At 40.0% G+C, this 23,995-nt stretch overlaps 1 protein-coding gene across 4 annotated transcripts in view; it reads right to left on the reverse strand.

Annotated features, from left to right (window-relative positions):
• The window catches only part of PTPRB (protein tyrosine phosphatase receptor type B), a 67,687-nt gene that overhangs the window by 17,278 nt on the left and 26,414 nt on the right, over nucleotides 1-23,995 (reverse strand). For all 4 annotated transcript variants that reach the window (XM_031589465.2, XM_090138688.1, XM_031589464.2 and 1 more), the window contains 18 exons: nucleotides 23,477-23,734; nucleotides 21,510-21,773; nucleotides 18,802-19,071; nucleotides 16,793-17,053; nucleotides 14,507-14,773; nucleotides 12,980-13,243; nucleotides 11,766-12,029; nucleotides 10,529-10,792; nucleotides 9,614-9,877; nucleotides 8,577-8,846; nucleotides 7,684-7,947; nucleotides 6,546-6,809; nucleotides 5,804-6,085; nucleotides 4,345-4,623; nucleotides 3,287-3,436; nucleotides 2,026-2,269; nucleotides 780-886; nucleotides 139-238 (listed from right to left, as the gene is read on the reverse strand). In XM_031589465.2, the coding sequence (XP_031445325.2) occupies nucleotides 139-238; nucleotides 780-886; nucleotides 2,026-2,269; nucleotides 3,287-3,436; nucleotides 4,345-4,623; nucleotides 5,804-6,085; nucleotides 6,546-6,809; nucleotides 7,684-7,947; nucleotides 8,577-8,846; nucleotides 9,614-9,877; nucleotides 10,529-10,792; nucleotides 11,766-12,029; nucleotides 12,980-13,243; nucleotides 14,507-14,773; nucleotides 16,793-17,053; nucleotides 18,802-19,071; nucleotides 21,510-21,773; nucleotides 23,477-23,734 (4,336 nt within the window). The remainder of the gene's footprint in view (nucleotides 1-138; nucleotides 239-779; nucleotides 887-2,025; nucleotides 2,270-3,286; nucleotides 3,437-4,344; nucleotides 4,624-5,803; nucleotides 6,086-6,545; nucleotides 6,810-7,683; nucleotides 7,948-8,576; nucleotides 8,847-9,613; nucleotides 9,878-10,528; nucleotides 10,793-11,765; nucleotides 12,030-12,979; nucleotides 13,244-14,506; nucleotides 14,774-16,792; nucleotides 17,054-18,801; nucleotides 19,072-21,509; nucleotides 21,774-23,476; nucleotides 23,735-23,995) is intronic.

Below are 23,995 nucleotides of genomic sequence, written 5' to 3' on the forward strand. Positions count from 1 at the left end.
GCCACATGCAGGGCCACCAACCTCTCCATTTAATACTAGATGGGGAATACTGGTGTGTTCAATTGTTCAGTGCATTTCTTATATCAAAATAGCTTGACCTGATCTCATAACAGAGGCTGATAAAAGGACTCTACTTACCTAACTTTCTGTCTGCAGACAAATAAAGCAGTAACAGCCACTAACATCACAATCAGAAACAAACCAGCGCTCACACCTTCAATAACTCCAAAGAGAGGCTCTACAAACAAAACAGTGTATACATTTTGAAGAAAATACTTGAAGAATCAAAGAATCATCAATGCCAGAGAATATATTACTATTAGCTAGCGGAAACGGTTAAATTAAAGGAATTCAAAGTATCTAAACAACTAAATTACGCCTTGGTTTTCTGTCCTAATTTTTTCTAAATGTTATGCAAAACTTTTCACTCCCAATCACAGTAAAAGAAAGCACAGCAGCATCATACAAGAACTTGATTATCTTGAACTTTGAAGCTTTTCTTGGTGACAGCATCACTAAGAATTCACCCTTTCCTCTGCTGTCAACAGATCCATCAAACAGACCTTTTAATTTTCAAATTCATGGTTTATCCATGGCAAATAATGGCCATAGATAAGTCACAGCTTCTACCTTATTTCAAAATAGACTTCAGGACACTGCATGACAAAAACAAGTGGCTTTTTTCCACTCCTTGCAAACAGTTCTGGATACCAGAGTGTTTTGAATTGCAATTATATAATCACTTGCTACAATGACTGAAAAGCAAGCTTGAAACTAACCTGCCTCTGTAGTGATTGGTAAAGAGAAGAAGGTGTCTGCAAAGAGTGGTTGAGGAAGTTCCTTTGGGTCTTCACTGAAGAGCTGGGTAAAAGCCCGTATGCTGATCCTAAAAGAAAAACAGTACAGTTTACAGTTACTAGTTAAGTTTATCAGATGTTCAAAGTCAACCATGGAAAAATAAAAGATTCAGACAATAAATGACTTGTCTCTTAGAGATAACTAAAAACTTTCCACTGATCACAGGCTGTTCTTAAAACAAGTGCCTTAGATAAGTATCACAGCTGGGTGATATAAATCCCAACCCAGCTATCACAGATGGAAGTACCCCTTGAGGTCAGGAATGGGGCTCTTGCTGCTGGCACACACAGCCTGACAGCATCTGGAGACAAGGTCAGCAGGAGCTGCAGTGGTGAGAGGATTCAGAAACACTTCTCAGAGTGGAGATGCTTTCTCTTCACAGAGCTGGGCTCTGTTAATGGAGAAATGTTAAAATCCTCTTCGTTCTCCTGGTAATGTCAGTATTTCCCAAACTGAATTTTTGAGAAATGTGCTCTAATGAGAACAGAGTGGTAGGGGATCCACAGCAATGTGTTAATGACTGCGAAGAAGCTGAGAGGCATGATGTACACTGCCTGGCATGTGCCTTCTGTTCATGTCACTGTCTGGTAAGCATCTTGCAGATCTCTTGGCAGAGTGTTTGCCTGCAAGAAGGGTGTGACTGAGCTGCTCTGGAGTTCGCATTTGGTTTCACAGCCTCTTCAACTGCTAAGCCTGGTCTTTGCAGTAGTGCTCTTCTACAGCTAACCCCATCTTAGCTCTGGAGCTTCTGGACTGTGCCATAGATTAGAACAGCCTGCACAATTTTCTACCTTATCCCAAAGGACTTGTGTGAGTACATAGTGCCAAATAAACTCAGTGCAGCGTTCTTGCCTTTTCTTGTTATGTAATCTTCTGACTTAGATGACTTTGTGTTTCTAAAGAGATATTTACTAACTGTAGGAAAGGTCTTAACCAAAAGGAAATAAACAAACATACTATGTGTAATTAATGGCATAATTCCCATGCTAATGAAAGTATGGTTTATATCTATGGAATGGGGCACGGATAAAGCTTTTATTAATTATGATATGAAACACAAGAAACATTATATGACCCAGTTGTTAACCTTCAGAAGCTCAAGTGTATCAGGCACTCAGCACTATGCCTAATAATGTTACAGAGCACAATTACCAACATAAATCTCACCTGTAAGCAGTCCGAGGCTTCAGGGGTCCATCACAGAATTTTTGCTGATCTGGATCACACTTTCCTCCCAGATTTTCCATTTCTCCTCCAAGCTTAATGTCAAAGCTTTTATAATCACTGTCAGGGTTTTCAGCACATCTACTGGCAAAATAATTTGTCTGGTAGATGCGTATGGAGTCATTGTGTTTGTACTCCAGGTAGGAAGGTAATGGGTGCTGCTCATCAGGCTTTGGTCCTTCACTACCTACATCATGTGCAGAAAAGAGAGAAGGTTTACATATCACAGCCATTAACACAACACAATATTAGAGACTCAAGAGTGTTGATGGACCAAATCCTTATTATCCAACTTTTGAGCCTTTCCTGGAGGAAAAGTAGGTAAAAAAAAATCCCACAAATTGACAAGAGTGGTCTACTGTATGCAGAGAAAAAATACACAGGCAATGACAGGAGTCTGCTGAAAGAAAACTTGCCATAGCATGTAGAAGACTTGAGTAGGCAAAAGCTTGGCAATGAATAGTCCCTTTCTATAAGAGCTCTATAAACTGCTCAAGCATGACAAAGTAGATAGTAGAAATATTTCCTCTGTTTCTTTTGCCTAAGAGCTGATGGGCAGACATCTTAAGAAACTTTATCAAGAATCATAAAATAAAATACCAGCTTACTGATATACGAAGCTGCTTCTAAGACCAGTATTAACTGTCAAGACATACATTTGCATTGTCACATATAGGTCAACTACAGAAAAGGAGGCCTACATACATACTGCAAGGATGATTTCTGCTCTGTTCTGTATATAAAGTCATATTCTTGTGTAAGCAAACTCCACCTGGATCATGCTACTTTTTCCTTCTCTGCATGGCTTACTGGGGTTCTCCAGGAGTTGTCTTAGTGTTCCCCCTTACAACTAAACTACATTTTGAGATCTGGGCACAGCAAGGCAGTTTATCCTGTATGTTCACTCTCAATGGCATCTGTCATCCAACATAAGCTGTGGAAACTTTCTGATCCTATATGAGAGTATCTCCTAGAGTACAGAATGTAACTACCACTTCTGGCTAGGCTCTGCAGTTACTACTAACCCTCTGAGAGGAAGACTGCTTAAAATCCCAGGCTAGGGAGCCCAAAACCTTCAGTGAAACTCAGCAACTATATAAGAAATTACTTAGCTGTGTAGTGATGGGGGTGTACATCTGCATGTAAATCATACATGATTTATAGCCTATAGGCTACAGAGAGAATGGTATTAAATGATACTTACCATCAGCTTCTCTGACAACCACAGTAAAGTACTTCACAGCTCCATTAGTATCACTAAACCAGCTGCAGTTAAAAGTAAAGTTAATGGAGGATTTGGTAATCAGCACCTCTTTTTTGTTTACTCGTATGTCTGGAGGTGGCTGAGGGGGACCTGAGAAATGAAACAAAAAAAGAAAAAAAGAAGGAAAAGCATTATCTATGTATTTGCTGTGAGCTATACCTAGCAAAGGAAATGCAATTTCATTAAAATTCAGATGACTGGATCCAAGTTTCTGATTCCATTATTTTGCAGTCAAGAAAATGTCTTCACCTCCCACAGGGAAACTGCCAAAGGATGAAACAAGCCAATGGTGAGTCAACCATAATAACAGTGGCAGGTCCTCAGTAGGAATTCCTGCAGAAACCCACTTGGAAATGCATTAGTCTTGCTAAATCTATGAAATCAGAATTTGCAGCTGCTAAAGATGACACAAGTTTAAGCCAGGTATATGGAAGCCAGTTAGCCCACTCATTACAGGAAGTTACCTATTTTAAGCATCTAAATTTCTGTTTCCCTTTCCAAATGAACAGCACTGAGTCAGACATAGCATTTAACTACAGAATACCATTTTGCAGACTGATTGCAGAATTTCTTCAGGAAGTGTTCTTTGTATGATAGAAAACTATACTTTAAATAGTGGCATAGCAGAACTAAACTGCAAAGCAAAGGAGCAGGGATTTTAAAGATCCACATTGTGGAATGATTTAAAAATCAGTTCCACTGCAATTTGATTGCGCGTACAGAAAAAACACTTCAAACACGTAAGCAGGTGGCTGAACTTCAAAAGGTTTCAGAAAGAACCAAAAATTCACGTTTGTATGGTGCTTAGTTAAGCCTCTTAAATCTATTAAGCCAGGCTGTAATTTTTAGGAAGAGCTGTGTTTCCTTGGGGTAGAGCTAAGAGTTATAATTAAAAGTTCCATGCACTGGCCATTGTGGACTTCAACTCCTAACCAACACAAGCAATGGCTTACTGCTGCTCACTGCCTCCTTTCACAGCAATTCTGCATTCCACTTACGGTCAATCATTGTGATGGTGCTGTCTTCAACTACTTCACTTGTCATGTCCGCAGAATGCACCTTGATGGACACTAAGTAGCGCTTGTGAGGAACAAGGGTCATTATATTGAGCAGGGTTTTGTCTTTTTCTATCCTTTTAGAAAATTCCACTTCCCGAGTGTCCAGTTTTTTGCACTCAACACTATATCCATCAAAGTCAGAATCAGGAGGAGTCCAGGAACATGCAATGGCAGTAGAAGTCTGGGGCCGACAATGAAGACTTTGAATCTTGTCTGGTTCTATAGAAATGTGGAGACATTTAAAATCAGTGAGAAAAGGGACAGGCATCAAACACTCACCCCATGGCTTGGGTAGCATCCCTAGATTCAACATCAACCACATAATCAGAGCAGGATGCCAGGAGCCAGAATTCCCCTCTCCCACAGATGTGCATTTCCTGATTATTAGGCAAGGCAGCCTAACTCATTTCAGCCATCTGAAATTGAAGCTAGTGACATTGGCTTCAACAGTTTTATGAAGCTTCAGTAATTAAAACATCAGCAAGTAATTTTGTTTGTTTTCACTATTAAGAGAAACACTGCAAAGCTATGGATTTCTAATACCATGCTGCAATTTATTTGGAGGTTATAGCTGATTATCAGTATCAGTCAGTACTGATACTATTATTCTATGACTGATCTGGTTTGCTGGATAGGATGCAGTGTGTCCTTATTGCTAAAGCATACCAGAGAAATATGCTTTGTCTATGTAATACTGGAGTATCACAGAACATGACGTAGCAAAAATGAGATTTCTCCTTCAGATGGTGGGCATCTACCTACATTTAAGCAGTCAAATACAGGTGAAAACTATGTTGTCATTTTTAATTAGTATAATGAATGAAGTCTAAAGGGCTATTGGCTTAGTAAACACAGGTGTGATGTGTGACCCCATGTGACATGAAAGTTTCCAAGGCTGTTACTTTTACAATTCTAGGTCACTTCTACAAATGAGTAGAGGCTTCTAAAGACAGCTAGAGTTGATGAAGATCCACAAGCACCAACTGCCAGAAATGCAGAACAAAGAAACACTCTGCTTCCAGTTTTAAATCTAGTACAGCAGGGCTCCATTCATCCTCTCCGACTGTTCAGAAACTGATGATTTCAATGTTCTACTGTCCTTAGTATCAGAGAAGTTTGGTTATTCAGCCTTATTTTATCCCTGAAACCGACTGATTCAGACTCTCAACCAAACAGCTCCGCTCTGGATGTGACGTTTGCAAATGTACGCCTGTTTTCAATCTTTAAACACTTGACCTTGCACACAGCAAGGGATTATTTTAGAGTTCAGCAGAATTCATCGCCAGTCACTCATGAATTTATTAATGGAAATTACTGACTGTGAAAGGAACTAGTAAGATTTAACAGCTTTGCAACTTCTCCAGCTGAGTGTTAGGGTGCAGTGGATATAATTACTTACTGGTTCTCACACTTTCAGACTGTGACTGACTGTATGTCTTCCAGCTGTCACCACTGACCGTTCTGACACTGAACTTATAGAGCCTTCCAGGTCGCAGGCCATAGATGATGCGTACTTTTGATTTGCTGCTGCTGTAGGGATTGAATACTGTGAGGGGATCCTTTGGGAGCCACTGCAATTCAAAATCATCATAGTCTGTCCAGTCTGGAGGACCCAGCCAGGTGACTGATAGAGAAGTGTTTGCAACATCAGCGAACGACACAGCGTTAGGAGGGCTGGGTGCTACACGAAAATAAAATAAAAAAAAGAGACTGATTCTTACCACACTTTTACACAGAACAAAGAAGATGATTATTTTCTTCACGCATCACAAAATGGTTGATGTTATCTTGAGTACACAGCCAATCACTGCACTGTGCTCATGGTGCACATCATCTGGTTACTTCCAGAACCATCACATATTCCTAAGTCTTTGAAAGAAATAACTGCTCTAGGTGGCAATGCTTGAGCAAGACAGTTGGACCAACAGGGATCCCTTCCAACATAAACCATCTTGTGACTCTGTTTAAAACCCTCTCAGGTAATCACAGGTTTAATAAGCTCTCAGATATCCTTTATCTTTTAGATCTTCAGTGACTCTATAACAAATCGTTCCTCAGAAAATGGCTGTTGCATAGTTGTGAAATGGTATGAATCCTGATAGATATGACTAATAAAAAATTTCAGAGCTTTTGGGTCTTACCTGTTCTTCCTTCAGCATTTGCTCTATTGATCAGGTCTCCACTGTGAGTCACCACAACCAGATTGTACTTTCTGCCAGGAACAAGCCCCTGGAAATGCCACTCTTTCAGGTCTTTCCCTTGCAATGACTCTTTCTGTGTCCCATTTGGGTTGTAAAGATTGAACTCATAAAAGTCAACATCTCCTGCTGCTGGACTCCAGGTGAACCACAGACTGTCTGTCATGTTTCTGTTGGATGCCTTGAGACCAACAACTGGAGCTGGTGCTGAAAAAAGGGAGTGGATATTACTTTACAGCAAACATTCTTGCAGAGGAGATGCAACAAGACAAAACAGACCTTATCCTTAGATACAGATACAATGGTTTCATCTAATGATAGCCATGTAGCAATCTAGACAGACACCACAGCTGGCCAAAATCCTAGGAAGCTTCAGAAGTCTATCTCAACAGTTTGCTTTCTTATTTGGATCTTCCACTGTCCCCAAAACGAAATGGTAGAAATGTTCATAACAGATGGTTTTATAAATGTTAAGCAGCTTTCTCCTAGTCAGTATCTGGAAACATCTGATTCTGAGGCAGCTGAAGAAAGTCTGCTGCTGTTCAGAAGCAGTGGTACACAGATGTTACCATACAGTGGCTTAGAGGATAAAGAAAGGTTTCAGAGATGTCAGGTCTGCTAGAGCTGCTTAGGAAACTGCTTCTCATGTGTGACTGAGAAAATGTGGAGCTGCAGCCAGAACTCACCATGGGAAACAAATTTTATTTCCCTGGTAGACTGTCTACTCTATTAATCCTACTTTCTTTGCCTTTTTCACTTACAGACCAGTGTTGCTTTTTGGGTGGAAGACAGGTGTTCTCCTTTAAAGCTTACACATCACACACTGCAATACCCACCTCCTGACCTCAGTACCTGGTGACTATTGTACAGTGCAGATAATAAACTTTTCTGCTACATTTTTCCTTTTGTAAACACACTGCTCAGAATTTTTCCTCTTATCTGTCTAATGCTTTTTGTATGTAAGAAAATATCGATACTTCTAACAGTCGCCCTAATCTAGCATGAGCACCACACTCAGACTAGCTCAATGGATGCTCTTGTGAGCACTGCAGCGGAGGCAGATTTTCTTACATGTCCCTACCTGTTCTCCCAAATACAGATGATTCATTAGTGAGGTCTCCACTGTGGGTAACAATCACCATTCGATACATCCTGCCTTGCCGCAAGTTCTGGAATGAACACTGCTGGAGGTGCTGCTCTCCTGAAATCCTGTCATGAAGGGACTTGTCTGGGTTGTACAGGAAGATGTCATATGAATCAAGCTCCCCTTGTGAAGTGGTCCAGCTGAAGGACAATTGGTCAGTGGTATTCTCTGTGACCTTCAGATTTGTGACAGCTGCTGGAACTGAAAAGAAGGATAAATGCAAGGGTAAGTATCAAGGTGTCTATCCACTAAGCTGAACCTTTAATAAGTAACAGCTCATGGCTGTAATACATTTCAGCTAAGCCACAAGTAGCCAAGTAATGTCAACAGCAAGAAACAAGGGAAGAGCATTTATGAGGTGCCACTGAGTTTCCCCAATACAATATTTGGATTTTCCACTCCATCTGTTCTCTCGCCTGTGCTCACACAGAACTGTCCTTTAATTTCTACAAAAAGCTTTACTAGAATAAAGACTGCAAGGCTCGGCTCAAAGTTTAAAGATGCATATTCACATCAAAACCTGTGCTAAGAGCCTTGAGACTGTGAATGAGAAACTTTGTAACAATCAAGAATTCAGGTCATTCCATAATGGACAGACTGAGGGAGGTACTTCACTGTTTTGTATAGCATTCTTACTGTCAAACTATGGCCACCTTATTATGCAAACAAATTTCAGATATACATATGAAGCATATAACAGGAGAAATGGTGCGTAAGCAGCTGGAGTTGCTCTTACCAAAAGATTTTCAGTATCAAGATATACAGACGATTCATGTATTTAATGTTATCATACTGAGGGAACTATAAATAAACTGAGATATTATAATTACCTGTTCGCCCAACAGTTTCTGCTCGTTTACTGAAGAGTCCACCACTGACTGTCAAAATATGTATTTTGTATTTCTTGCCAGGTAACAAATCTTCAAATTTGTGCTGTTTGGCAGTAGCTGGCTCTGATTTGTTGCTCAGGAGGACTCCTTGCTCATTCAAGAGCAGAATGTCGTATCTTTCAGCTACACCAGGAGCTTTCTGCCAGGTTACTAACAAGGAATGACTGCTGTAAGCATGATCAGCTAATAATTCCTGGACAGAGGCGGGAACTGGAAGCAACAATTGAAAGTGAAAGTTACCAAATGAAATATGGACCATGCAGTACACAATTCTGAGTAATTAATAGAGACTATCTTTATAAATTTGTATGTTCATTCATGAGAAAAGAGATGGGTGTCTATGCAAGTATTCGCATAAGTAAGTAATTCCTAGACACAGATACAGCCACAGAGCATCATGGATATCTGAGGTGGGCACAAGGAGCAAATTATACACTTAAATTATCATGAAAAGAGTGAGATGGAGCATGACCAAAAACTGACTAGCCAAAATGGACAAGAAAGATATTATGGAAAAGAACTGAAAAACAAAGAAGTGGTAAATTGGTTCAAAATAGTGGCACAAAATAAGAAATATGAACTAGCCATTGCTGCACAAAAGTTAGGGCCACAATAAATATTTTGGTACATAACAGAGAAGGTGTATTTAAAACAAATTGTTCCTCTGCTTTTGTGCCCTGACAAGCAGTATTTTGGGGCATCATATTGTCTTAACAATCTCAATCACTGCTGGCACAAAGTATTTGAAGTGAGTGTTGCAGATGCATGTGCTGGATGGATACAGACACAAGACCAGATAGAGATTTTTTCATTCTTCCTACAAAGACACACTTTTGGGCTGTGAATCTGAATCCCACACACATTTACCCAGGTAAAACTACTCATGTAACAGTTCTCAATGGCATCAATGGAGTCACACCCAAGTAGCTTCTGGGAAGACATAAAACTACCTTCTCCTCGTCTCAAAAGAAACTTACTCGTTCTCCCAAAAGCTGCTAAGCTGTTGTGTAAGGCACCACTGTTCGATTGCACCACCACCTGGTACTGCTCCCCAGCTTCCAAATCATGAAATGTATGCTCAGAGACATCTTTGGAGACACTCCTGGAATCAAGCTGATGGTTTTGCTGAAATATAGTCACTGTGTAGGAATCAACATCTCCACTTCCAGGTGTCCAGTTCACTTTCAGGCTGTCTGTCATACCATTAGGTGAAACATGTATGTTTCTCACTGCACTTGGAACTGAAAATAAATAAAAAAGAACACAGACACCTGCTCACCAAGTTCCTGGTTCATCCAAGTTTTGAGTCCTATTTTTTTATGAATAAACACTTCAGAGTACAAAGAGCATTTATGAGTGCAAGTAAACGCACTCATGGGTAAACACAAGTAAAGTTGAAAATATTTGTGTAGGACTGTGATGTCACAGAAAAGCAACTCCATGTGTTTATAGCAATAGTAAAGAAAATTTAAGTAGGTTAAAAAGAAAGAAAATGTTTTTACATCCCTTTACATGGATAAGCTCCCTCTTTTTACAATGATACTTCACAGACATTCAGGAAAATCAAAGCCCTTTGTGTACATTTAATTAGTTAGCCATTTTGCAGTTAAAATCTCACCTACTCATTGTAGGTAGGTAAACAGAGGTGTAAAACAGCTTAATAGATTTAGCTAGAGATATTAAGCAAACAACAGGCATGCATGAGAATAACAGAAACCCTAACACTGACATTTCAATACTGATGTACTAGTGTGGTTTTCAGTGAGATCTCTCATGTTCATGATGTGTCACGGGAGTTCAAATAAGATCATGGTTCAGCCTAGATTTTCTGTGCATCATTTTTCTGCTAGAAAAGTCCCAACACAAGTTTTAAACACCACGTTACTTCTTACTTGTCAGGCCTTCTATGAAAGTAGCACGTTGTGCATCTCCACTGATTGTCAAGACAAGAATTTTGTATAGACGTCCTGGAGTCAGAGCTGTGAACCAACACTCCTCGATGGTGTTCCCAAGGAAAATGGGTGGGAAGATCTTCATGTCATTGTAGAGGAGCTGAATCTCATATTTATCCACATCACCCTCAGCCTTTGACCAGGTTACCTGCAGATCTTCTGTGCTTCTGTTACTAAGAGTCAGTTCCTTCACTGACTCTGGCACTGAAGAGGTGAAAAGAAAGGCAAACTTCTCAGTACTTCTTAAGATATCATAACAAAAAACAGATAATAAGCTCAGAAGCCATATTCCTGAGCTAAAACTTTTTATTCAGTTCCTCAGGAAAAGCAATAGGTTGCACTTAGTTCAAAGGCTTGTTGTTTGTGGTTTGCACCATATACAGCACTGAAAGGTCCCCTTTCAGAAAAGGGAGCCCACAATCTATCCTCTTCAAAACAAACTCACAAACAAATAATGGAGCTGGCACAGAGTTTGCACTGCCAAAAAAATTTGAGAAGCATCTTTATGTACAGCAAACATGGTGCAAAAAGCTCTGAGCTAGTGGAGATCTAAGGAAAGCCGTTGACGCAGCACCATGCTGTGCAGTTCCTGACTCCTGCCAGATGCACGTCAGTTATTCTTGCTCAGAACTGCATCTGTGTTAATAAACTTGGTGTCTTAGCATGGCTCATTAGCTTACTTGCATCACTAGGTCAAGACGGTCAGGTTGCACCCAGATACCTACTGGGTCACAACCAGCCATCTTACCACTCATGCCCCACACTATCCAACAACTCCAGTTCATGGGGAACTTGGGAAGAATAAGGTGTACCTTTTTCCTCTTACACTACCATGACAAGAAAAAATCCATGTCTTGTACATTCTGACTTAGTTCATGCATAAATCCTAAGCTGATGTGGAGATCTGTACAACGCTGTTTTTCAGTTTCCCACATTTCAAGATTTAGCTTTCCAAGCACACAGTGCAGATCTCTTTTTTTTTTTTCATTTTTCTCATCTAACTTAAAAATCAGTCATCAACTCAATATTGCTTTTCATCTTTAGAATGACACAAATTCAAAGAGTCACATTCAAGATTCTTCCTATGTTAAAATAATGCAAAAATTTTAAGAAAAAAGTATGGCAAATAAAAGAAAATCCTTAAGCATCTTAGGATGCTTCTGGGGTATTTACTTACTTGTTCTGCCGAAGACCCTCTCACTGGTTTCATATTTTCCACTCCTTGTGCTGACTGTAACACTGTACTGCCTCCCTGGGACCAGATTAGTGAATACACATTCATTTTCATCCTTTGGGACACTTTTTGTTTGGATGAAATCATTGTTGTTCTTGATGATCACTTCATAACTATCAAAAGATCCAGAGGCATGTAGCCAAGACACCTTCAAATAGTCACTTCTGGCTGAATTGCTGACAGTAAGTCCTTGAACACCTGAAGGAACTGAAAGGAAAAAGAAACAAAATTAAAGATTCAGAAAGTAGTCACTACTTTAAGTAAAAGGAGTTGCTGTAGTGGATTATATTTGTGGTGATTACCAGACATTTCTGAGGAAGTTGCACAATGCCCACAACATTAAGCAATACTCTAACCTTCTAAAATCATAACTGGACAGTTTCCAGTCTGGTTCACATTGTATGTCAATGGTCTGCTCTTCCAATTTTCAGTCTTTGAGAACAACGGTGTCAGTTTTGCTTACAGCAGAATTTAACACGTTGACACTGAATTTGCTTCTCCTCATTTATATGGTTGTCCCTTGGATTTTCACTTACGTCATGAGAAAGCTAAAATAGCACTTATTGCAGTAAATTAATAGTCTTTTGATTTTAACACCCCTTACCATGCTTCCTTTATTCTACTGGTTTACAAAGTATGAAGCCCCGGCTACATCTTTGAGGAAGTTTTGAAAAGTTTTCCATCATTATGGTCACCCTTCTCTGAAATTTCTCCGAGCATTGCATAATCAAAAACAATATGGAAGTAACATGGATGTTACTCATTTATGTGACACCATACTAACATTTCAGTAGTTAGCTCCTATTCCTTGCTTTCAGCATCTACATAACTTGTCTGGGAGATGTTCCGCAGGACATATCTCAAGAGTCATGTAGAGGGGTTAAGAGCAAGAAAATGCACTTGAGACATAACAGATACATGATTTCTGATCATTCACAAGAACTGACACTCAACTTCTATTCACACTAAGGTCATTCTGTACGACATAAAGCAGCAGTAGGGACATAAGAATAAGACGGTCAGTAAAACTGTAATTTTATGGTTTGATTCTCCAGCCCCTAATCATACATCATAGTTTGGACAGATATTCATGTATTACTAATAGTGGCTACCCAAAGTTGTTGTGGTGACTGGATTTACTCAAAGGCTCTATTTACCTGTTCGTTCCTGGCCAAAGGAATAATTTTCATACTTCCCACTCTTTGTGGTTATCATCACGTTGTAAAGCGTCCCAGGAGTAAGGCTGCTGAAAGAGCACTCACTGAGAGACTTGGAAATGGTGAGTGTCTGAATAACATGGTCATCATGAGACAATGTTACCAAGTAACTGTCTACATCTCCAGAAGCTGGCAGCCAAGAAACACTGAGGTAGTCACTGCGACCTGAGTTATTTACTGTTACTCCAGTCACACTGGAAGGAACTGTGCAACACAAAGGAAAGAAAACAAAACAGAAGAACTTTAATTAGTCAATTCTTATTGTTGAGGATGCCTGGAACACAACCCTGCAAAATAAGCCACCTGGGAATCTGAAGACTAGCTCTACATTGATTCCTCCTCACAAGCAGCCATCTGAGGGAAGTCTTTGGTGGCACCATCCCAACACTTCTAAAATTCCACAAGATGAAATAACTTATGAAAGTGCTATTCATCACTAGCAAACAACTGATGCTTATTTAGAGTATGAATGTTTCATTTACAATGAGTTCTCTGACGCCTAGTGGCCAAAATACGAATGCAATTTGTTTTTCAAGCAAGCAAGGTGAGATGAAAGGCTCCATGCGGCCAGAACTTCCATCAGTTTCAGGTACAAAACTATCAAGAGTTATTATAGATGCAGACTCACACCATAAGTAACTGCTCTATCTTCAGTGGACTCTGATATACTGAACTGACTTACCCCAGTAGAGAAGCTGGTTGTCAGCTATCATAGTCAAAATTATTACAAAGTATGTGTATATATATTAAAATCTTTTAGTGTTATTCTTCTCCAGTGGTTTTTATTTTTCTTTCCACTTGAAAATAGTTATCTTCAAGGCTAACACTGGAACAAACTACAGAATGCCTTGCCTTTACGAGCTTCACATAAAGGGTGAAACTGCACTGCATTGTCAATTTTTCCCTCCATTCAGTATCCAAAGAACTGCTACTACATTTCACAGGTTGTTAAACATACAGAATTTGATGCAATATAAAATCTATCCCATGCTGCATAACAGGGCCTCATAAACAGTATCACTGGTGGATATTCTTTAATGTTAGAGGAAAAGAACAGGTCATGAGATTCAGATCCAAATTCATCCCACCACCTTCAGGCAGCTAATCTGCATGCCACAGTGAGAAGCAATCACCCTATACTGCTACATAGTCAGTACAACAAGAAAGGCCCTTCCAAGGAGCAATTCACCCACCACAGCTCTACATCGCAAGCATGGCATATTTTTTCTGGGATACAGAATGGTCCTGCTGTACAGAGTTCCTACTGTAGGCAGAGCAGATAGCTCCACAAAGTAACACAACCTGAATCTGGATCCACAACATGTCTGAGCTTACACACAGACAGCATGTATTGAAACCCATGTATTTCTGAAGCTGCAGTCCAGTGGCTTAGCTGCAAGACCATTCTCTTCAATAAATTAGCTTTCTAAGAATTTAAAAAGACTTGCTGGAGTATTTCTTTTTTACCTGTCCTCCCCTCTGCAATTGTTTGCCTTGAAGATATGCCCCCACTGACAGTGGTGACAACAACTGAATAGAGTCCTCCCGGTTTCAGGGGATAGAAGTGGTATTCATTGGTTTCACTGGGAACAGTTTCATTCTTAATGACAACATTCTCATGAATCAGTAGTACTTGATATGAGTCTACATCTCCCAGTGCTTTTGTCCAGTTGGTGAACAAGCTGTTGGTTGATCCCTGACTTGCCACAGTCAGACCGGTCACTTGGGCTGGCACTGCAAAGCAAAATGTCATTATGTTACTGAAGAGAAACAAAATAAAACACTCACCTCCAAATAACCCAAATTTAGTCACAATGAGGAAGTACATTAAAAGAGCTTTCCAATTTGTAGCCAGACTCAACAGGACTAAAAATAACCTGTAGACTACTTCCTGTCTGATGGGATGTCGTCTATGGGAAACTGTGGTACAGAAATGTCTCCCAGGCTTCAGCACAGCTTTTCTTGGTCTAAATGCCTCAAGATCAGAGAACTGGAAGAGGCAGCATGTTATAAATATCATTAAACAAAAGCCATTGATTTAGGAAATCATTTGTTTTTGTGAAGATAATTTCAAATACAGCTTTTCTTTCTCCTCTTGCCCTCCTAGTCTCCATCTCTTATTCCTATTAAATGGCAAACCAGTTTGAGGAATGCCTCAGACAGTCATCTGTACTTCAAAGAACATTCTGTCAATATTCTTTCATTTCATGGGGTAATGAAACAGGGTTTTGTTTCACTTTTTATGTCAGAAATCTGCAAGATAATAGCTTTAAACAAACAAGACTTTTATTTAAGGATAAGCTAGTAAACTCAGACCAAAAAGGAAAAAGGAAATACAGAAACAAATATTTAGCAGAAATTCTCCTCAATATACTGTTACTTCTGCTTATATGACCAAGCATAACTGAAATAGTCCTTTTGCTTTGGAAAATATGACTGCAAGCTTCTTGTTTAATATCAGCCTTTTTGCATCTGAAGTACTGGATTAACTATCATCAATAAAAGCTACAAAATCAGGCATATAGCTGAAAAAAGGCAAATGTCCAATAAACTGGAAACAGAAACCCCACCTTTTTTCTAACCCTGTCACAACACAGTAAGATCCAACAAAACACAGAAGTGACAGATTTCTCTGCTAAAGATACTTTTCTCATTATCTCAGGCTTCACTGAAAGCTGACCAACCTATGTAAGACCTACTTCTGTCATATTTAGAGCAAAGTCAAGCAGTTCGTCCTACTGAGTAGAAGATTCAGAGGTCTGGAATGGTTATTGAGACCTGTATTCAAATTCATTGACGTTCTTCCTTTATTGCTTTGAATGTATTGCTGACACATTACCCCTGTGTGATGTCTTTTCAGGCACTGATCCGTATTAGTGAAGTGGTACACTGTAACCTCTATGCTTAAATAGGCTGCCTAAAGGGGTGGTAGGCAGAATGAAGTATAACTCCAGCTATTCAATCACATACCAGAGAAATTAAAATTTAAGTCAAACTCTTAAGGAATCGGGAGGAGTTGCAACACTTCAGTAAGGACTGCTATCAAGTTGTAGGCATGATTAGGTTGCTTGCCTATACCAGCAGCTTGCTTTCTCTTGGGCTTTGCCAGACCAAAGCAATATTTTAAGACTTTGTTAGCACTGGAGAATGCATAAGTCAAGCAGAGCAAAGGAACACATATGGTTTAAGACTTCCACACGTGCACAAAATTAGCACCCTGCAGGGGGTGGGAATGGAACTTCACTTGTGTCACAGTCATCATTCTAAGTAACAGATACGTAGTTTGGAATTATATGAGCGGTGAGAATCAAAATATCTTTTCAAGGTCACACATGTTTTTTGTCTGTCAACCTTGGAATGTTCCCCCTAAATCAACATTTTCCTTCGTGGTATTTTTCCAGATGATGCATGCTTTCAATCAAGGAAGTGACCTTCCTTAAGATATGCAGTGAACATTGTTCTTCTTATATGGAATATTTTCTTAATGTAGATTGATCTGATATGACACAATATTTCAGAGAGCAGTTTTGCCAGAAATTACATATCTATTTTCCCAAAACTTTAAGTAAATACTGCAAGATATCCAGGAGTCAGAAATGAGAGACTAGAAACGTAGCTCTTCTGCTGAAAAAGCAAACATAAATTGAAGAGTTTTGATATTTAGACACTGAATTCATCCAATTCACTATAAAGCATTCAAAGTGGATGACAGTTAACAGAAGTAAAGATCAAAATAGATCGACAGGACAGTACCTGTTCTTCCTTCCACTGAAGTCCAATTACTTAAGATCCCACTGATGGTAGTGATTGTTGCTGTGTATTTTCTTCCAGGTACCAACTCGTTGAAAGTAAATTCTTTAGCTTCTCTTCCAAGCCCTTTTTTTATGACAGAAAGATCTCTGTCTCCCAGTGAAACCACATAGCTATCCCATTCTGCAACAGGGGTCACCCACATGACACTAAGCGAAGATTCATTAGCATGCTTTACACGCAGCTGGAGAACAGGCTCTGGAGCTGCAGAAGTACATAAATATCAAAAGAACATGCCTTGTAGTAAACATATGTACATCTCTCAAGCTGCTGTAAAGAATCAAACTAGAAATGTAACAGTAATAGAATTAACGAAGAGGAGATTCTTTACCTTTCTTAGGAAGCCTGTCTTACAGACACAGCATTTGTGCTGTTCTTTCAGCAACGGGCTGTGGCAGCAGATTTCAGCAATGCATTATGGATGCAATGCTAAGGCTTAAAGGTTTAAACTTATGCCAGGATATATATTATAGTGTGAATAGAAATTCAGTGAAGTCAGTAAGCCTGCTCTGGAACCATGGATGTTAGACAGGGCCATAAAACTTTTGTACCATAAAACACATCTAGGTCAATTTAGCCGTGACAAACAAGGATGTAAATTACAGGGTCAGAGTAACACTGATTCTATGCTGGTTTATATCTTAGTGAAGCTGGAAGAAACTCCAAATTCACAGTTGTATAGAAGAAGAAATTGACCTTTCTCCAGTGAATTTGTGTATGTGTGCATACATGCATGCACTCACAAACACAGAGTCCTTGTCACCTAACGTAGTCCCTGATCTGATTTTGTCCCTCTTATAATGAAATGCAACTCACGTTCCAAGAGTGCGGGCTGACTTAAGAGAAAACTAAATGACAACAGGGACTAATACCTGTTTCTTAACATGTACATTATGTACTTGAATGTGGATTCGCCACAGTGGTGATACACTCACTGCATATACTGTTTATTGCACCATGTTGTCATCTCTTAGCTGTGCCAGTCAAAAGTTAACACCGCAAACTAAAGTTTTGTGTAATTCATATCAAAGTAAGCAAGATGAAAACCTGTCCTGGTTGATCAAATTGGTGAGAAATTAGAGGAAAATTTCAGTTCTGCAGCTTCTACTGGTTTTGCCATTGCGCAAAATCAACAAAATGAAATCCTCATGGAGTGTTAAGTAAGGGCATAGCAGGAAAGGTGGCCACCAGAAAGGATGAGGATGAAGTCGGGTGGTCCCATCTTATCACACATTCTCCTGTGAGGTAAGACTCAGCCTTAACTCCTGCTTGACACTACTTCTCCAAGTTTTCTTGTCCTCCAAGCTGCACTTTTTTGTATTCGCAGAGCGGAACAATTAACAATTATTTCTTAAGTTTGAAGCAATCAGATGTGGCTTTGACCAACATGCTCCAAAAAAATCCATATTAATGGATCACTGCAGTGCATATGGATTTCTTTTGGAAAAGCTGACTTAAACTAACACCATTTTCTTTATGGAGCACAAGAAGAAGAATAAGGATATTACGGAACAGCCAGTCTAATGTACACTTTAGTCAGCTTTGGTTAACACTATTGATACTAATTAGTCATCCAGATTTGCAAGGAAACTGGTTTCCCACCAACTGTACTGGTAAACAATTCAGGAAGTTCTATACTGCTATATCTGAACAACTACAGAGGGTACCTGTAACAGATACAAAATGTAACTGAAATGTTGTGCATCTAGTGTTATGCCTCAGTCTTGACAGAATGGTGATCTTCCAAAAGTCTCATTAATGTATTTATCATGAAAATAACCCCTGAAAGTTTTCACAAAAGTGCTAAAATAACTATTTTTGTTGCCTACAATGGAGCTTTTTTTAATTTATTAATTGTAACATTTATTTGTAGACTCCCAAGCACTACATCTTTCTGACTGCCCACAGAGCCAACTTTTGTATTTTCATGCTTCCCAGATAAGCACACTGACCTGTTCTCCCTGTGCAGCTAGCCTTGCTCTGCAAACCACCACTCTCCACAATGACCTCAATTTCGTACTGCCTGCCTGGGATGAGGCCCACATCATGGACGAGGTGCTCGGTCACGTTCTTTCCCAGGGTGGTGTTGAGCACCAGGGCAGAGCGGTTCCAGAGGAGCAGATGGTACCGCTCCAAGTCTCCCGCAGGGGGCAGCCAATTCACTCGCAGAGTCCTCAGCCAGCCGCCTCCACCGGCTTTCAGCTCAGAAACCTTCTGGGGAACTGAAACACAGAGATGGAGCGAGTCATTCTCAAGTGGGGGATTTCAGGCAAGATATAACTGGACACTGGCACGACATGCCTCAGAGCACAGCTTCTGTAGAGGAACTCAGATCAGTTTAAGCAGTCTGAGGGTCTTGTAGCAAAGGCAGGTGCTCTTTTTGAAGACATTTGTATTCTTCCCCCTGCACAAATCACTCCCATTTTCACTCTTGGTTTCTGACAAAAGAAATTCTCTTCTTAGCATAGGGAAAATCTCCCCTGTGCACCTCTAAGATGCATCCTGCAGGTTTTAGTTAGCTTCCCAGCTGTTTCCTGGAGTTAATTAAGTTTACTTAGAAATTATGTATCAATTTTTTAAAGTTAAGGCCAAATTTCCATCACTACAGGCCAAACTGTGGTCTCAACAACAGAAATGTAAAGCCTAACAGCTTCTTCCACAATGCCTTGTATGTCCTAGACCTCTCATATGTAAGGCAAAAAGATCCTAACCTCAGTTCCTTACAACATTCAGTCCGTTCCTCCACTTGAAGGATCCTGAACTTGCTCAGTCTTCCTGCCCTTCTGCTGTCAGTCTCACTGGAATAGGGGTCCGGTAGCCCTGACTACTGAAACTTTTCCAATTTTCATGGAATAATTAAATACTAGCTACACCAAGCAGATACTGCTAGATGCAGATCATTAGCTTAGGATACCTATAACTTATTGTTAAGACACTCCAAGATGACCATTGGAGCCCTGAGACCATCACTAAATATTAATTGTAAACTGTAAGACTAGAATCGTGCTCTCATTGATGCATTGGCTTAGTTAATACTTAATTGCTCAGTACCTAAAAATAATTGAATGATTTCTAACAACAACACAAACTACTTACAGTTTCATTTCCCACAGGCATAGCTGGATATCAAACCTAGATCTCCCACATCCCAGAAAATATGGGACGTATGTTTCAATTGCTGAGTGAATGGATAAAAACATTAAGCACTTTGTTAGGAATACCACTGTAGTTAGATCAGGTAAAGTTCAGGCCTGTTACACTGGCTAGGCATCATTATGCCCTTATGATACAAAGCTTCAGTCCCTGAGACATCCATTTTCCTTGCCCCAACATTCCTCAATAGGTGCCATTGCCACAAGCATGCTCTCAACACAGCATGACATGTGTTATGTTCTCTCATACCCGTCTCTCCTTATGAGTTACAGAGGGATCCTAAGAGTCTACATCCCTTCAGTGTCTGTAGACCTGAAAGCCAAGATTTATAAATCATTCTTTAAGCCACAAAATGTCTGTTGAAGTGACTGTTTTCAAAGCTCTTGGTGTCTATGGAAAAGAAAGGTCAAAGGAAGGAGCTGCACATGATCAGCACCTTTTGAAAAAGGGACCTCTACGTTCCCAGTTTGAAAGTACTGGGTCTAGGTCACAAATTTGGAGATCACTGGTTTTAGTGATAATCTGAAGCTCTCCCTTCAAAGGGAAGTAAAAGTTAATCCTAATGGTCACTAATGGTAAGCTAGGCAAACAAAATCAATATACATAAAGCTGGTCCTGCTTTGCACTTTCTGAACTTTAAGGGCTTTTCAAGTACCATCTCACCACATGTGACTGCATTGAGAATGAGATAGAAGCTAGATACGTCAAGGATGTTCCTGCCTTTCACAGGGGTTGTTTAGTTGCAAATTACAAATATTCTCTAAAATAAATACTCTCTCTCACACACACAATTTCATTGGTTCTGAATTTATTAACAATTTATGTATGTTTTCCTCATCTACTTATATATTTCTCCCATCTAAATTCTACTTGGGTTGCACTGGTGTGGAGACCATAAGTCTCTGTGACCAGTAGGGCTGTAAAAGTATGCCAGGGTTTGTCTAATTCAGAACTCATATAAGAGATGCCTGAGAGAAAATTACACTTCTGAAAGAAGACAAATAAAATACAACCCAGCTCTACTCAGACTGCCACATGCCTTCCTTAGTCCACGCTGCTGTCAGCAAAGAAGGCTAAGACCTAATGTTTTCCTATTTGAAAATTTGTATTTGGAGCAAGAGATAGTATTAGAACATGTAAAATTACTTAAAAATCCAATAACAATTTGACTATGTGCAGACTTCCCTGTAATGTAACTTACTTTACATACTATGCTGAGTTGAACACAAGGCATGGAATACTTCAGAACAGTAACCGATTCACCCAACCGTAAGATTCCAAAATGCACTATTGTTTCCTGCTCCCAAGGTATGCTCTAGCTGCTTTTGGCTCTCACATTAACTGTTGCCAAGGAGTTAGTAAGGAGTACTCTAGGAACAATAACAAGCTCTTTATCTTATTTCGCCTGGAATCCAAATCATTTTTACTCCTGAAATGATTTTCTTCAAGGACAGCACAGGCAAAAATAGCAGTGGTTGAAATGTTCTTACTGAAGCAGAAGACTTACATGTCCTGCCACTTGCAGTCCTATCAGTAAACAGTTCACCGCTGACTGTGCGGGCAGTAATCTGATAAAGACGTCCTGGAGTTAGTTTGTCAAAGTGAGTCTCTGTGACCGCTGGCTGTAAAGTTTTGACTTCTTTAACTGATCTAAGATGAGACAGAGTGATGTTATAGAAATCGACGCTTCCTGAAGGTCTTCTCCACTTAACTTTTAAAGTATCGAAGCTGTCATCATTAGTCACTGTCAAATCTAAGACTTCAGCTGGGGCTAAAAAAAACAAAACAATAAGAAAGAAAGAGAATAAAACATTTCAACCAAAGTACTTCTCTGTGGAATTAAAAAAAAAAAAAAGCTCTAAATTTTCTTGATTTTTCTTGATTTTGAAGTTCTTAACCTGCTTTGCATTTTTTTTTCACTAGCTTTTCAGAAGTGCAGATAGTTCATAGTCCAGAGTAAAAAAGGCCATGGATAACATTTTCAGCCCAAATTACAAACTCTAAGTATCAGAGAATCACAGAATCACAAAGGCTGGAAAAGACTTCCAAGATCATCTAGACCAACCACCAATATTTCCCCACTAAACCATGTCCCTTAGAACAATACCTAATCATCCAAAGATGGTGATTCAACCACCTCCCTGGGCAGACTGTTCCAATGCCTGAGCACTCATAGGAAATTTTTCCTAATATCTGAAATTACCCTCCTCTCTGAAATTACCTGAGGCTATGCCCTCTAGTCCTATCACTAGTTACATGGGAGAAGAGGACAAACCTCACCTACCTAGCCATTACCTCCTTTCAACAGTTGTAGAGACCTGTAAGGTCTCCCCTGAGCCTCTTCTTCTCTAGACTGACCAATCCCAGTTCCCTCAGCCGCTGCCTGTAAAAACTTGTGCTCCAGACCCCTCACAAACTTTGTTGCTCATCCCTGGACATGCTCCAGGGCCTCAATGTCTTTCTTCTAGTGAGGGGTTCAAAACTGAACACAATACTCAAGATGCGGCCTCACCAGTGCTGAGTACAGGGGGACGATCACTTCCCTCGTCCTGCTGGCTACACTATTTCTCATACAAGCCAGGATGCCATTGGCCTTCTTGCCACCTGGGTACAACGCTGGATCATGCACAGCTGAGCGCTGATCAACACCCCCAGGCCCATTTCCTCTAACAGTCTTCCAACTACTCTGCCCCAAGCCTGCAGCTTCAACTGGTGTTGTGGTCAAAGTCCAGGACCCAGTACTTGGTCTCACTGAACTTCATCACACTGGACTCAGCCCAGTGATCCAGCGTGTCCAGATCCCTCTGAAAGGCCATCCTACCCCCCAGGCAGATTGACACTTCCTCCCAACTTGACGTCATCTGCAAACTTACTGAGGGTACACTCAATCCACTTGTACAGGTCATCAATAAAGGTATTAAACAAGACAGGCCCCAGTACCAACCCCTGGGGAATACCACTCATGTCTGGTCACCAACTGGATTTAACTCCATTCACTACTATTCTCTGGGCCCATTCCTCCAGACAGTTCTTCACCCAGCAAAGAGTGTGCCTCTCCTAGCCATGGATTGTAATCAGGGAGTTAAATCTTCTTCAATTATGTGAAATAACCAGACTACGTACTGTCTCAATTCGCTAAGAAAGTTGATATAAAAGTTAGAGGGACCCTGTAACTTGTAACACCACTTCAGTTGGGCTCAAATTATTGATAACTTCAAATGCTTGATGGAGCTGACTATACTAAGCAGAGCAGATAAGTCAGCTGTAGACACTTTAAAAGCTAATTTAGCAACTAACTTTGCTGTAATGATAACTTAGGAAGCTAAATTAGCTCATGGAGTCTGTAACTTCCCCTACAGCCTTTGAAGAGAAACACCTGTCAAGGGTAACTCAATCATTTCTTAAGTATGTTCTAATACTGCTAGATTGTAATCTTAGCTTCTTATTCTACTGTGAAAAATTCTGAAATCATACCTGTCCTAACTATTTGAAAAGCAGTGCTCTCCAATTCTGCAGCTTGGGTTATCACAGAAAGGTTATACAGATGTCCTGCCGTAAGCCCAGAAAAAGTGTAAGAAGTCAGAGAATTTTCTTGATGACTCTCATGAACAGTGCCATGATTATCAAATAACACCAGTCTGTACATATCCACATGCCCAGAGCCAGGAGACCAAGAAGCATGGATACTGTCTGTCTTGACAATAACCTGGATGTTCTTCACAGGGGATGGCACTGTTGGAATAAAAAAAAAACAACACATGCTTAAGGCCTAGTGGCCATCTTCACAATTTCAGCAACTTTGAACAAATTTATTTGTGAAATACGCTGAGCTTCTTTAGGGTTAGTGAAAATCTAACACCAGACTTATGGCCAAATAGGCAACAGCAACATTCCTCCATTCCTAACAAATGCTTTTTACATTAGTACTCATGTTTTCTTCACAGAATTGCAGGGGTTGGAAGGGACCTCGAAAGATCAACAAGTCCAAACTGC

This window comes from Phasianus colchicus, chromosome 1, assembly GCF_987193195.1.
Source record: "Phasianus colchicus chromosome 1, bPhaCol1.hap1.1, whole genome shotgun sequence".
Lineage (NCBI taxonomy): Eukaryota > Metazoa > Chordata > Aves > Galliformes > Phasianidae > Phasianus > Phasianus colchicus.